This window comes from Notechis scutatus, chromosome 4 (assembly GCF_049901735.1).
Source record: "Notechis scutatus isolate UNSWTSFEM ecotype Mainland chromosome 4, rNotScu1.2, whole genome shotgun sequence".
Lineage (NCBI taxonomy): Eukaryota > Metazoa > Chordata > Lepidosauria > Squamata > Elapidae > Notechis > Notechis scutatus.
The window spans coordinates 110,670,186-110,684,246 of NC_142012.1; the positions used below are offsets into that span (position 1 = coordinate 110,670,186).

General features: G+C 34.4%; 1 protein-coding gene across 17 annotated transcripts in view; it reads right to left on the reverse strand.

Moving 5' to 3' along the window:
- Nucleotides 1-2,357: 2,357 nt before the first annotated feature.
- The window catches only part of TACC2 (transforming acidic coiled-coil containing protein 2), a 161,059-nt gene continuing 149,355 nt past the window's right edge, over nt 2,358-14,061 (reverse strand). For all 17 annotated transcript variants that reach the window (XM_087964386.1, XM_087964385.1, XM_087964384.1 and 14 more), the window contains 5 exons: nt 13,593-13,636; nt 6,553-6,713; nt 5,476-5,582; nt 4,725-4,845; nt 2,358-2,859 (listed from right to left, as the gene is read on the reverse strand). In XM_087964386.1, coding sequence (XP_087820512.1) covers nt 2,794-2,859; nt 4,725-4,845; nt 5,476-5,582; nt 6,553-6,713; nt 13,593-13,636 — 499 coding nt within the window. In that variant the 3' untranslated portion in view covers nt 2,358-2,793. The remainder of the gene's footprint in view (nt 2,860-4,724; nt 4,846-5,475; nt 5,583-6,552; nt 6,714-13,592; nt 13,637-14,061) is intronic.

Here is a 14,061-nt window from a genome sequence, read left to right on the forward strand (position 1 = left end):
AGATGGTGTGGAAGAAGCTTTCCTTTTTTTAGAAATGGCGCTTATTAATTATCAACAAACATTACAACAGATGAAGACAGCAGAGGAACAAGAAAGAAAGAAAGGAGCCATTTTTAATGAATCTCAGAACTTGATCCAGAAAGAAGGAAGAGAGAAAGAAAAGAAAAGAAGAGAAAAGAAGAAAATTAAAGGACTTAAGGACTTAAGATCTAAAAAACATTTAAGAAAGGGAAAAATAAGGTGCAAAACCAATATGATGATAATAAACAAAAGGGAAAAGGAATACGACAGAGAAGGGAAGCTGGCAAGGCAGAGGCTAGAAGAAGGGGGTAGAAAGGTTTGTTGGGAGAAGAAAGAAAGGGAAAAGGTGGAGAAAAGCTACAATGTTTTGAAATTAAATGAAAAAAAGAAATTTTTTTTGGATAATGGATAAAGTATAATTTTTTTTTTTAAAAAAAGATTTTGCAAGGTACATAAGATGAGATGGTAGTATTGTAATGATTTAAGAGTTGATAAGAGATTAAAATGTTAAAATGTTTAAAAATGATTGGCTTTAAAACCTAATAATAGGGGAGGTTTAGAATATTGTTTTAATTAAAGAGTTTAATAAGACTATGGTACTGATGTTATTATAAAATTTTTATTATAGTATCTTTTTTTTAATATTTGGATTTATTGTCTAATTATGTACTTAATTATGTTGGATGTATTAGTTAGATAGAATGTACCAAGCAAAATCGGATTGGGTATTAGATATTATTTTAAAGATTAATTTGATTAATTTAGAGGGGAGATAGAAAGGCATCATACTCTGATTAATGATTTCAGGAGAAACTTATTTTCTTTTTTTTTATAAGGAATGAGACAAAGGGATGATAAAAATGGACAAAAGATATAAATATAATGATTCAAATTAAGATGATTAATTAAGATAGAAGTAAGAAGTGTGAAATATGTGGGGAAGTTAATATAGAAGGCTTAGAATGGTAAATAAAATAAGTAATGATATGTAAGATGAGCATGAATATAATTGAAGTCCATGAAGAGAGAGATACCTGGGTCCAAGTTACTTTCCAAAAGATTTTTTTATGTTTTGTGTGTTGTGTGTATATGTCTTTTTGGGGGGAGAATTAGTTAAAAATTGTAGAAATATAGATTGAGAATAATGGTAACTAAGTCAGAAAGAAACAGATGAAATAATAATAATGATATTGAATAAGAGTAAAGAGAAGTAAAGAGAAATTGAATAAGAGGTTTTGGTATGTTGTATGGAAATGGTTTAAAATAGAATTATAATTTATCTGACTTGTTAAATTGACAATGAAAAAAGGTTTAAACATGTAATGAATAATGACAATTTGTGTGTTTTAAAAATTAATAAAACTTGTTTAAAAAAAAAAAAAAAGAACTGTCTCTTGCAAACACCACTCCCCTTTCGCTCCTATTTATTCCCTATGGGAAGGGGCCATTCACCATCCACCTGTGCCTTTACTCCCAAGTCGACCCTTGTTCCTTAACTGTTCCCTTCTTCTGATGGCTCTGTGCATGCATATAAATCCCTATTAGTGCACTGGAATACTCTGCAGTATAGATTAAAAAGTGGCCATTGGGTGAAAAAAACTGCCTCTGTGATCTCAGAGAGGTGGAAATTACAGAGCATGTTCTAGTTCACTGTTCCTTTTATGAAAACATGTGAAGCAGATTGATCCTACCTCCGATTAGAGGTCCTGGTTGCTCAGGTTCAGTTTATGCCCAGATGCTGCTCATAGTTTAAGTATCCCTTGCTAGAATGCACATAACTAGGCTTTGTGCAGGAATATAGAATCTTGATGGGCCAATCTCCTGCAGTGTATTCTTTGTAACTATAATTCATTCAAAATTTAGATATTACTTTGTTGGTACTAATAGTTTTATATACTATTACCTTGCTGTAATTTTAGAAGTTATCATGTTTAATATAATGTTAGTGTTTACATTTAAAAAAAAAAAAAGCACAGGAACTTTTAAAGTCAAATATTTCCAGTAACTTGTATCGGCCCTAGCATCATTTGTACAAGCATTCAGAAGAAAAGTCACATATTTTATACTAGTAGATTTTTAAAATATATCACTTATTATATTCTCTTGGGAGTTTTGTATACAGTATACCTGGGTGATCTCTAAAGCACCTTGGCTGTATTGGTATTCTGAGAAATAATGTTTTTCATACCAATGAAATAACAGAATAATATATAAAAAGCTGATGCTACTCAATATCAGATTTAGACTGATTTTCAAAGTCCCAGTTAATAATATGAAATCCATTTTCAAGCTGGAAGGGAAAAATTATTTGTGGTAAGTATCACAGAGGCAAGTACTTTAATTTTTCAAGTTTCCATTTTATTTTACAAATCAGAAAATGCAGATCAAATTTACACTCCTTAAGGCAAGAGTCCCCATGCATGTAATACACATTTATATTAAATCCAAAAAAGACATCCAACATGGGAACTCATGTACAAAGGGAAGGCGAGGATGAGCAACTGTAATTTATTAAAGAACTTGACAAATCTCCCTGATACAGGAACTTTTGAGATCAACTTGCTATGAATTATACAAAGGAAAGAATTGCAGACAATAGCAAGGATTTCTGATAGTCTTTGTACTGCATACAATCAAATCAACATTATTAAGAAAAAATACAGTAGTGCATACAAAAAGTGAAAATAGAATCCGTTCACATCGCTGTCTGGATATCACTGTGCCAATGGTCATATTGCACTCAAGATTGTAATTTAGGGTTTTGGTTTAAAGTTAGCTTTTCCCCATTTTGGCAATCAGTTCATCACAAATCTTCGTCAACTCTTCTATTTCTTTATTCTAAAAAAACACACACACATACACAGGAAGAAAGAATAAACATATTTCGGTTAAAAGCCGTACTGCACTCTTTTTCAATTCTGAAAATAACATTTGTTGTACATTCTGGGGAAAGAGCAATATCTGTCTGCAATTCAGTTCTGCTTATACCAGTCATCTTTGCTTAAGCACATCACTCTTGGATCTTTCAGGAAAGCTTTCGTTTTATGTTCTTTTATGCCTAAATCTTTTCTTACATTGAAATTATGCTAACAGGATAAACCATTGCCTCCTAGGAGCCAGATTTTCTGCTATCAATAGGCTAAGCCAGTGCTTTTCAACCTCAGCAACTTTAAGGGACTTCAACTCTCAGAATTCTCCCAGAATCTATATACTACTGAAATACTTGTCTGTTTGACTGTAACATTCAATTGGGCATAGTGGTGGATCATAGCGCAACAATTTTTGAATCAACATACCTCCAAGGGTGTAACATTTTAATGCATCCAAAATTTGGGACCTGTGACTCCTGTAGGGTTGAAATTTGGAAAAACTATGGCTGCTTCAGTGGTTTTGCACTGCTGCACTGCCATGGTCAGCTATGATTTCATGATTGTCATTTCCAACACACCCTGTCAGCAGGGGTGGGATTCAAATTAACAACCAGTTCTGTGGGCGTGGCTTAGTTGGTGGGTGTGGCTTGGTCATGTTATTGGCTAGGCGTGGCCAACTCAATATCACTCACATCGAGGCATGCATCTCCTCGCCTGGCCTCTCATGACTGTGGGGATGCTGCAACAGTTGTAAGTGTGAAAAATGGTCATAAGTCACTTTTTTCAGTGCCCTTGTAACTTTGAATGGTCACTCCACACAAGCAAAGTAGCACAAAGGAGGAAAAAAAACTCCAGAGAAGTTCCAGAGACAGGAAGTCTAGTCCTGCCAAGAATGTGAAAAGGGTTGACAGAGAGAGCAACAACAGAATGTTTTCTTCCTGCCTTCCTTCGAGTTAGGCCAGTAATTTCTTCTAACAACCGGTTCTCCAAACTGCTTATCATGTTAACAACTGGTTCTAGCCAACTGGTAGAATCCCACCCCTGCCTCTCAGTTTTCTCTAAGGAAAGTCAGTGAGGACTTCCACTGCTCTTTTGGTCATTCTGTTTCTCTGCTTAAATAAGGAAATAATCCTTAAAACGATAAGCCAACGGGTCATGGGTTGTCTAGTGACATCTTAAAGTTGTTGAGGCTGACAAATGTTGTAATAAGCCACAGTCACCCATCCATGAATTAAGGTTGGTGTGAGCACTTTAACTTGTTTCATTAAAAGCAGATAAATAATATGATGATGCAGTGCTTTAGTTTTGATCTCCAACAGGCCTTTGTACTAGGAAGGACAAAGTATATGGGAAACGATCCAGCAGCTTTGAAGCATTGCATAGAGATGTACTATTAACACTTCCTCCCATTCCAATGTTTTTGGATTTTAAGCATGAAATGCTATACAGCCCTAATAAACAGTAAAATAAGGCACTAAGCCTACCCGATCCTTGAACTACCTAAACACACACAGTGAAATCTAACCTCCTCTCTCTGATATTACTACATCACCATCACAGACAATTAGCCACCATCCATAGACAACTTGGCCCAGGGTTACCCTGGCTGGTCAATAAATTTGATAAACAGATAATATCGAACTGTTGAGGCAGATCCACCACCAGCATCCCAAACCAATTTAAAGACTTCTTGAAGTTTTTGAGGATAGCATTTGACAGCAAAAAGATTGATGGTTTTACATTTCTAAAGTACATATCTGTATCTGTTAGGAAGCAGCTACCAAACCCAGAGATTCCTCTACAAGCAGCTTTGTACAGTTCAGAGCTAGTCACCTTTTGTTCCAGTGTTCTTTCCAACGCATCCACTTTTAACTGCTCTTTACGAAGGCTGGCTTGGTAAGCTGCTTGTTCTTGCTGAGCCTTTCCCCGAACTTGTGCAATTTCAGCATTGGCTCTGCAGAAACACAGGTATATTGAGTGCCAAGGAACCTCTCCCCCTCTCTCTTATGCATTCATGTCAAGTGTGGACTCTTGGCAACTGGCCAGACTAGTTCCTAAAGTTTTCTTGGCAAGGTTTTGTATACATTTATGAAAAGCATATATTATTGTAACTTGTTAGACACACGCATAATTCTTTATGAATTTCAGTACCATACCGGTATATCAGTATATTACATTATACTGTATTAGGTAAGGTTTGATACGGTGCTTAACTGAATCTTTCCTGAATGTTTTAAAAAGTAGGGGGTCAAAATGGAGGGGAACCTTAAAGAATGACAGGATACATTTTATAGGAGTCAGGTCAAAATTATATGTAAGTACTGACAAGAACCAGATAAAAAAAGAAAGCTCCAGAATTAGTTTACAATAGATTTCAGAACAGAAGTTTGTTTTTTTGTTTATTTATTTTGTCAAAAAGCTTACAATACAATAGAAATAAGAATAAACATAGTTTAAATGTAAGAAATAGGAACTAATAATTGGGGATAATAGGACAGGGACAGTATGCACAATTGTGCGCTTATGCATGCCCCTTAAGTTCTTGGTTGAAATGCAGGATTCCTCCCAAGCCCTAACAAAATACCTGTCCAGTTTTTCCTCTGCATGAACCTTGAGGGCTTGATATCTCTGCTCTTCTTTTTTAACTCGTGATAAATATTCTTGTGCGCATTTCTTTAATACTTCTTCATTCTTTAATGGGAAACATAAAAATAGCTTAACAACAGACCATAAGGGATTCACAGTAAGTTGTAGGCTTTTGACCATGCTCTACAATTTTAGGTAGCAGATCATTTTTTTGAAAGCAGACATAAAATATTTCCTTAAAACAAGGGAAACAGAAATATAATGTATAAATGCAGTGTATAAATGCTAAGCAGCCATCTCGATATGAATTCTACAGGCCATGCCTGGCATATGAAGCTCAAGCCATCTTAAGAATCCCTTTTCTGCAATGTCAACTCTACAGAAAATGGTTGCTTTGGATTTTTGGCAAAGTAAAGTACACAGCTGCTTTTAAAACACAGTGAATGAATATAAAATCAATTAAGGGAAAATTAGTTCAAGTTATATTTTTTGCATAAATCAGGGAATAACGTATAATCTTGACCCCACCACAGTTATGATAACAATGTACTTTCAGTGTCCCCATTGTACTAGTCACTGCATCTCCAGACTGGAACTGCGGAGCTATCTCAGTGCTCATAGATATACTGCACAACAGTGTGACTTCACTGAATCCAAAGGCCTACTATAAACTGTTTATGCTTATTCTTGCAATATGTACAAACGTTTATGTAAAAAGTTTCTTTGGCTGTTTTTTCCTTTTACTAGAGCTAGGTGGCAGCACTTTCAGGTTGATGCACTTCTGGTTATTAGATTAAGGATGGTTGCTATATAAAGCCCTAACAAATGCGTTATTATAGAAATGTTCTGTCAGAAGAAGCACTGAGGATGGAAAGGAAACTTGTGAACTATCACATCCAAGAAGAATTCTTATCCCCAAATTCCTGACTGCAAGGATCTGATCTTCAACCAAAAGCTGCTGGTGAATGTGGAAATCAGGAAAAAAAACCCACCAAAATGCAGCCACACACAACTCCAGACATGCACCTTAGTGAATGTGGGTGTTTTGATGGGATCATTATTCACTGTGACCTACCTTCCTAAATCCTTCAAGAACTTCTTTCATTTTTTCATATCTTCTGAAAAGATCTGCCAGAGATTTTTCCACAGAGTTCAGATCAGCTAATGCTTGCTCTTTTTCTATAATAAGTTGCTGGACGGTGTGATGGGACATGGATTTTTCTCTCTGCTCATCCTCTATAGGAGACAACGATTAAAAGGCTCAAAGACAACGAATAGTTTTTAAAAAATTAAAATTAAATTAAAGCATGAAAATGAGATCATGCAAAGTAGAACGAGGGGCATGTTTGCTTGGTAAATCTGTTAAGCATTTAAAACATTGTTTCATTATGGGGATAAATATTTTATCATAGTGAAACATTTAAATCGGGCAACAGGACTGACATCTTGTCCTTTACAAGTAACCAGAAGCAAATATTTAACAAAGAAAAGCTCTTTTATGGGAATCACATTGCTATAAATATGCAGCATAGATTCAGCAAGAATAAAAAGTGTGAATCGATGTAAAAGAAGTTCTTTCTGCTGACTCAAAACCTCCCACTAGTCTTCATTTCAACTGAAAACTTTTAATATATAAAACCATATATTTCACTTTATAAAATGGCACCTCAACCCTAAAATCAAATGTTCCTTAAATAAAACAGCAGACAAATCTATACAAATATTTATAATAACTTCAAAAGAATCCTGCTAGGTAAAACCATTCATGTTAAGACATACTACTCTGATTCTGGAAACAGAAAATTATTATAAGCTTGATTCTGCATTAATTTATTTGATCCTCACCTTTAAGCATTATATGTGTCTGTGGCCCTTAGTAATCTTGTGAAAGTGATTTTACAATTTATTAGTGAGCCCTGCAAATTTCTCCTCTGCTTTTCCTGAATTTCCCACTACTGAATTTCATTGGGAGTTATCTGAGAAGTTCTCCCTCTCATTTTCTCTCCAGTGTGCACATATTCGTGTATTCTCTCTCTTTTTTCCTCCCTGTTTTCTAAAATTGTAATCTAGTTTTATCCACCTGCTGTGTTTGGGGCTGCAACACCCCTAAATCTGAAGGTGTGCCAGATTTTTCAAACATTCCACCTTAAAAGGTCACTATTTTTACATTACAGTTATTATCAAGTGTCTACTTTTATCAGAGCTGTAGCAAACCAGAGCTTACACAGCATGTGAACACTGAACAGCTTTGATTATGTTATTGTTAGATGCATGTGTATAACACTCACGCATGCATAATTACAGTATACCATAAAGCAGTCTTAATTTGATGATGAACCAATTACACTTGCTATTGCTTTTCTGAGAGCAATTCTATCAATAAAAACAATAAAGATGCAGATAGTCTTTGTTTAGCGACTATTCACAATGATGAAAGAAACGATGACCATTTGTTGCATTTATAACATTCACCAGTCTTTACTGCAAGGGAAAAATTAATTAAGATTTCTTAATGACCACTTCATTAAATGATCGCATTGCCACTCTCAATTCTGATCATTAAATGAGGGTTACCTATAGGGGCAAAATCAATTAAGAACTGGTTATTCTTTAATTAGATAGGTTTGTTGTTATAGAAATGGCTGGTTTATATTATTAGGTAAAAGTAAAAAGATGAGGCTTGATTATGTTATTATCTGATTTTATTGTACCAAAGAGAGTCAGAAGTCAATGCCTTTTCTTTCCTCCCCCCCACACTTTCCCTACACTTTTCCCTTCCCTTCCCTCTCTCCAATTTTCCCACTATTTCCTTTTGTATTTTATATTATAATTATAAACTAACAATAAAAAACTGGTTACACTTTTAATAAATTGAGTATATTTCAAAATGGCAGTGAGTTATTCTAATTTATTCTTAAATCTAAAGATGCCTTTAATATATGATTTGTATATCTTTTACTCCACAATAGTACAAAAGTATGGAAAGAAAAAGATGAAAGAAAGAATGAAAAAAAAAACAGATTATCTTCAAATGGATAAGTTGTCTGTTACACTGCTGTAAAATTCGGTGACTGAGGAAAAGTGAAAAAGAAGAAAACTTGGCTAGAAGCAGTTTTACAAGTAAAGCAACAGAGAATTTGTCACTACCTCTTGTTGATAATTTAGTATGAATATACTAAGCACCTGCACATGAAATATTTGTTCTTTCAGAATTGTCATTCTTCTAATATATTACAGTATTCGAAGTACTGTATTGATTTCCACACAACATGCTAAACAGAACAGGGCAACATCTAGACAAGAGTAATATGTTGTAAACCCCATGCATAGTTGAGAGGGTCATTTTTTTGGTCTTGTTTTCTTTCTCCATTCTTTTGTGGAAGTTTAGTTGACTCTGATAACTGCAGAAGGGTTTTGAAGGTGGTTTTGATTTTTTTGCAAATCAAAAGAACTATGTTGCATTAGTACATTAGTGAAACTAAGCCTAATGCCGACACTCCTAAAACTAAACAAAATAGGGAATTCTTTATAGATCCATCCAAAGTGTTTATCTGAATGAAAATCCTACTGAGTTCCATAGAAGTTACTTTCAAATGAAAATAGAAATGGAATTGGAGTCACATTTCCATAGAAGTATGTTTTTAAAGCTAAATTCCCTCCCATTTTTTTATATTTACATTTTTGGAGGGGATTGCAGTAGAAGACCAAGGTCTCTCTCAACTCTATTATTCTGATATTCTGATCAGCAGTCTGAATGAAATCCTTAGCATAGATTAAGAGTTTCATAGCTATTGTATAATTTAACCACAGAGGAAAAATATTTTTCTAGCAGCTTCTTCTAATCCACCCCTGTCCAACAATGGGCTGCAGTAAATTGCTAGCCAATACTGAAAGATTAAACTTAATTTTCATATTTAATATGCCCCTTGCTGATCATTTTTCAAAGATGAATTTTCCTCTATGCCATTTAGCAGGTATGTTTCTTAAATTCAAGCCAGTTCCAAATCCTAAAATGGAAAATATTTGGGACAGGTTTTCATTTTGCCAGGGTAGAACAGACAGCCTCCAGGTGTTCTCTACTGATTATCAGGGTCTTCACAGAAGTGATCTGTTTATCCAGAGCTCCAATAAAAAGCCATGGAATATGAAAAAAGAGAATGTAGGTCTAAGTGACAAGCTTGCAGAATCAAACATCTTTTGGAGCATTCAGATCATGGACAGGAAAATAAATTATTTTATTATTTTCTCCATTAAGTGAGTCTGACATTCTGTTGGTTGGTAAATGAGTTGTCCCTACCAGTGAAACTTGCGCATCTTATTGCAGGTAGGGCAGGGGTCCTCAACCCCAGGTCCGTGACCTGGTGCTGGGCCACAACTCATTCAGAACTTGGCTGTGCAACTAGTGAGCGTTCATACAAGTGAAGCTGCATCTGCTGACTGCCAGCTGCCAGCAGTTTGATTCTCGCCAGCTCAAGGTTGACTCAGCCTTCCATCCTTCTGAGGTTGGTAAAATGAGGACCCAGATTGTTGGGAGCAATATGCTGATTCTGCAAACTGCTTAGAGAGGGCTGTAAAGCACTGTGAAGCAGTATATAGTCTAAGCACTATTTCAATTAGTAAAAGCAGCACACACGAAACCATCCCCTCTTCCCTCGCCACCACCTCCACCAGTCCACTGAACTGGAAAGGTTGGGGGATGCTGAGGTAGGGCATTCAGTAGGTAGGATCTAAAATGGAGTGCCTTGACTCTTTTTAAATTGCATATTTAGATGGCCAAAATAATCATGTGAAATTATCCGAGTAAAAAAACAGTTTCTTATTAGATTTTTTATGATGCCCCACTGCCACTGTAAGTACTGTGGAAACTTTTGTAATATAGCCAATTAATAACAATATTTTTTCTGCACCCTATTCCTGAAGTGAAATGGAATAATGTATATCACCATAAAAAAATCCATCAACGCTTGCAGTATCTAGTCATCCTTTAACCACTATTACTGTTAGAAATAATAAGATTTATATCTACATTCCCTGTAGATATCAGAAGACAGAGATCATCTGAAGATAGAGCAAATACATAAAAGTAAATGCCAAAATAAAATAAAAATAAATTTAAAAAATGCAATATGCAGGTGCCAAATTTGGCAAAAGCAATACTTACCAGGCTTGCCTTTGTTTTGGATTTGCAAGCAAAGAACAAGAAGCAACAAAAATGGAAGCAAAACAGAAAAAAAGTCAAGGGATTTATTAAGAAAGCAGAAAAAAACGGGAGGCAACAATCTGTAATGCACAAAGCACAATATTCCTTTTAGTTCAGCTATGAAAAAGGAAGCAGCATAATCGTTTTAAGTGGATGAGTTTGTTTTCAGCTTTCACACAAGCAAATGAATGAATGAATGAATGAATGTATGAATGAATGAAAGGCTCAAAAAGGTGGCAGCAGCTGGAGATAATGGAATTCACTGAAAACGGAAATACTGTATATGAACTTTACCTTGACAAAATGCCATGTGCAACAGAAATGGTTCAAAAAGCACTCACATAATCTGTAGACTGAATGCAACAGACAACATTTTCTCTGATAAACTTTTTTTTTTACAGAGACAAGCATGCAGTAGAGGCATAAGCTAAATGAAGACGGAAGATTTTAAAGGAAATTATAGATGTCACCTAAAAAGTACATGCCAAGGAATTACCAGGAGCTCTACAAACTCAATTTGCTCAAGTTTCTGCCTCCTAATTATATCTTTAGGAGCCAATCCTTTTTACATTTGCACCGGAGCCATTGATTTTTTGAAAAACATTAGGGCATTTCTTTAACCCCTTCTTCTTAACGATCTGGCCTAAATCAGCTTTCTCTGAAAAGGTATTAGTTTAATTCAGATTTATAAAGTGTTCAGAAGGATCTTTCCAGCTATAAATATAAGGTGTTATTATTTCCCTTGCAGGATACCAATACCGTAGAGCATACTTCAGCATATTTTCTCTGCATATATTAGAAACTCCTGCTATGTTTCTAACCAGGACAAAGTCACATGCATAATGATTAGTCAAAAATAACCACGTAAGTAATATTAACTTCCCTTTTCTGTTAGTTTATGAAAATACTCTTGTGTACAAGAATATTTAAAGCATTTAAACGGAACTTCTAGCCCAATTAGCCCAATTCTGAATTTTTCACTAGATCTGAAAGTCACTATAGAATTAGCACTCAAACTATACAAACCTTGTCTGGAAAATCAAATACACATTTCCTATATCTAGGTCACAGCTAGCTTTAGGCTGATGCTGAATAGGCACTGGCCAAAGATAGCCAAACTTGGGGGGGGGGGGCACAAACCCTCCTTCTGAATCTTTCTAAAAGTCAAATGTTCGTATCAATGGGAAATGGCACCTTCAGCCAATGTTGCTAAGGGTGCACTCATCTAGGGGCATCTTTAATCTCCATGAACTATCCTTTTCTATTCTCAGACTCCAGATCTCACTCAAATAGTCACTTATTGAAATACAATTAGCAATGATAAATATCCTGTAGACAAATCACAACTACCCAGTAAATTAAATAACAGAACAATCAGCTATTATTTTAATGTCTGCACATGCTTAATTCCTCCATGTTACACCTAAAGAAGACTCTTCATGAAAGGGGTTGATTACGTAACAGGCCAGCCAGCTAGTTACACTTCTGAATTTTTATCACCATCTAAAAATGCTGTTTGAAAGGACAGCTCAATTTTTTCTAAGTGAACTTTATAAAGATTTAATCTTGGTTTGCATCTTTTCCAAACCATATAAATCTCTATTAGTGCACTGGAATACTTGTACTGGAAATATATTCTAGTCTGCATAAGAGGAATTATGTCTAGGTAACACACAAACCTGCAGTATAAATTCAGTGGAGGTGGCTCAATTTAACATAACTGCTCTGGTGGAGAATTAGTGTAGTTTCTCCAAAAATTAATTGTAAAAGAAATATTTGCAATTTGCAAGATTAAAATTATCTCAAATGTTAAAATTAAAAAAAAATAACCTGGGGAAAACTAATACACAGAATTGAAATGCAAAAGATGAGCAAAATTTATGCACTTTTATCTCATATTCAGCATTTCTTTCACAAAAATCACCTACATTAAATGTTGGAAGCTGTTCACCAGAATATTCTAGAGATATGGAATTATAGAATAAAAATAAATACTAATTTTAAATGAAAGGGTCATGTAAATATAAAGCCAGACTGTTGGACAAAATTATGTTGCCCCTAACTTTGCATGATTTACCTTTGACTCAACCATATTATACACTCTTTAAAGATTTTATTTAAGTTTAAAATATTTATGCCACTCTTCTAAATCACACCTCCCAGGAAAATCTGCCAAACAAAATTCTCAACAATACATAATACAACAGAGTAACTTTAAAATAGTAATACCAAAAAACAGTAGCCCTAGTAATTAAAGTATTACTTTGATGTGAGAAACTTTTATGAGGCTTAATACTTTATACTTATTTGGATTATATTGCTGGTCATATTTTGAGATATTCTTACAATGAGTACCAATAATATAATTAAAATACAGTGATGTTTGCCATAATAATGTGATTTGTTCTAAGAGACCAATGATATCCAGAATACTGCAATTTCCTACGCCTAAATATTATATATCAGTATTGTTAAATGTTTTGGTTGATATCTGCCTCAAAGGAGTGACTATAATATATTTAGGTTTGTTTGATAATTGGCTGCTGTCAAATAAATATGTTCTTCCTGGCATTTACTTGTTTTTTTTTTAATGAACAGTGTTACAATACATATGATGAGATGAAATTCTGCATTGAATTAATTCATACATATAACATGAGACACAGCTAAGAAGAGCATGTTTTCTCCAAAATAAATACTGTAAGCAATGAAACAGGCTTAAGTAAATAAGTAAATAAATAACAGTTATTTCCAAGAAGACTTCCAGGCACATATAGCAACCTGCGGGTGTGTTGTAATTCCCAAACCTGTTTCTTAAATCATCTTTGTTCATTGCACGACTAATTTTCTATTATTGTATATTCCTTATAACAGAATAAGAAAAATATTTTCTTTTCATGAAAATTAATACCTACCTATCATTTGAGCAATTGTCTTCTCATACTCTGAAACAATTTTCCTATTAAAAGATGAAAAGATATGAAAATGAACATATATCCACAGAAATAGATTTTTCTAATGCCAACACTTACAAATTAGCCCCAAAATCTATGACAGAATACAGTTGTTACAGTATGGCATTTTTTAAATCAAAAGATTAATTCAGAGACAGCTAGGATGCTGTTAAATCCATATTTATGCTATAAAATAGGTGACTTACTACATATAGTCTGTGACTTCCATATTCAGACTTGTTTTAGTAGTTTCTCCAGTACAAGATAGATCTGCCATTCTATGTACTAACTTGTGCCTTCTTACTAATCATATTTTGAACTGATTTTGCCAGAAAGTGGTAGCAGAGGGGAAAGATGGATAGTTTCCACAGACATATATTAATTTAATTAGCAATTACATTCTAAATTTCAGAAATGGAGGAAAGAACCT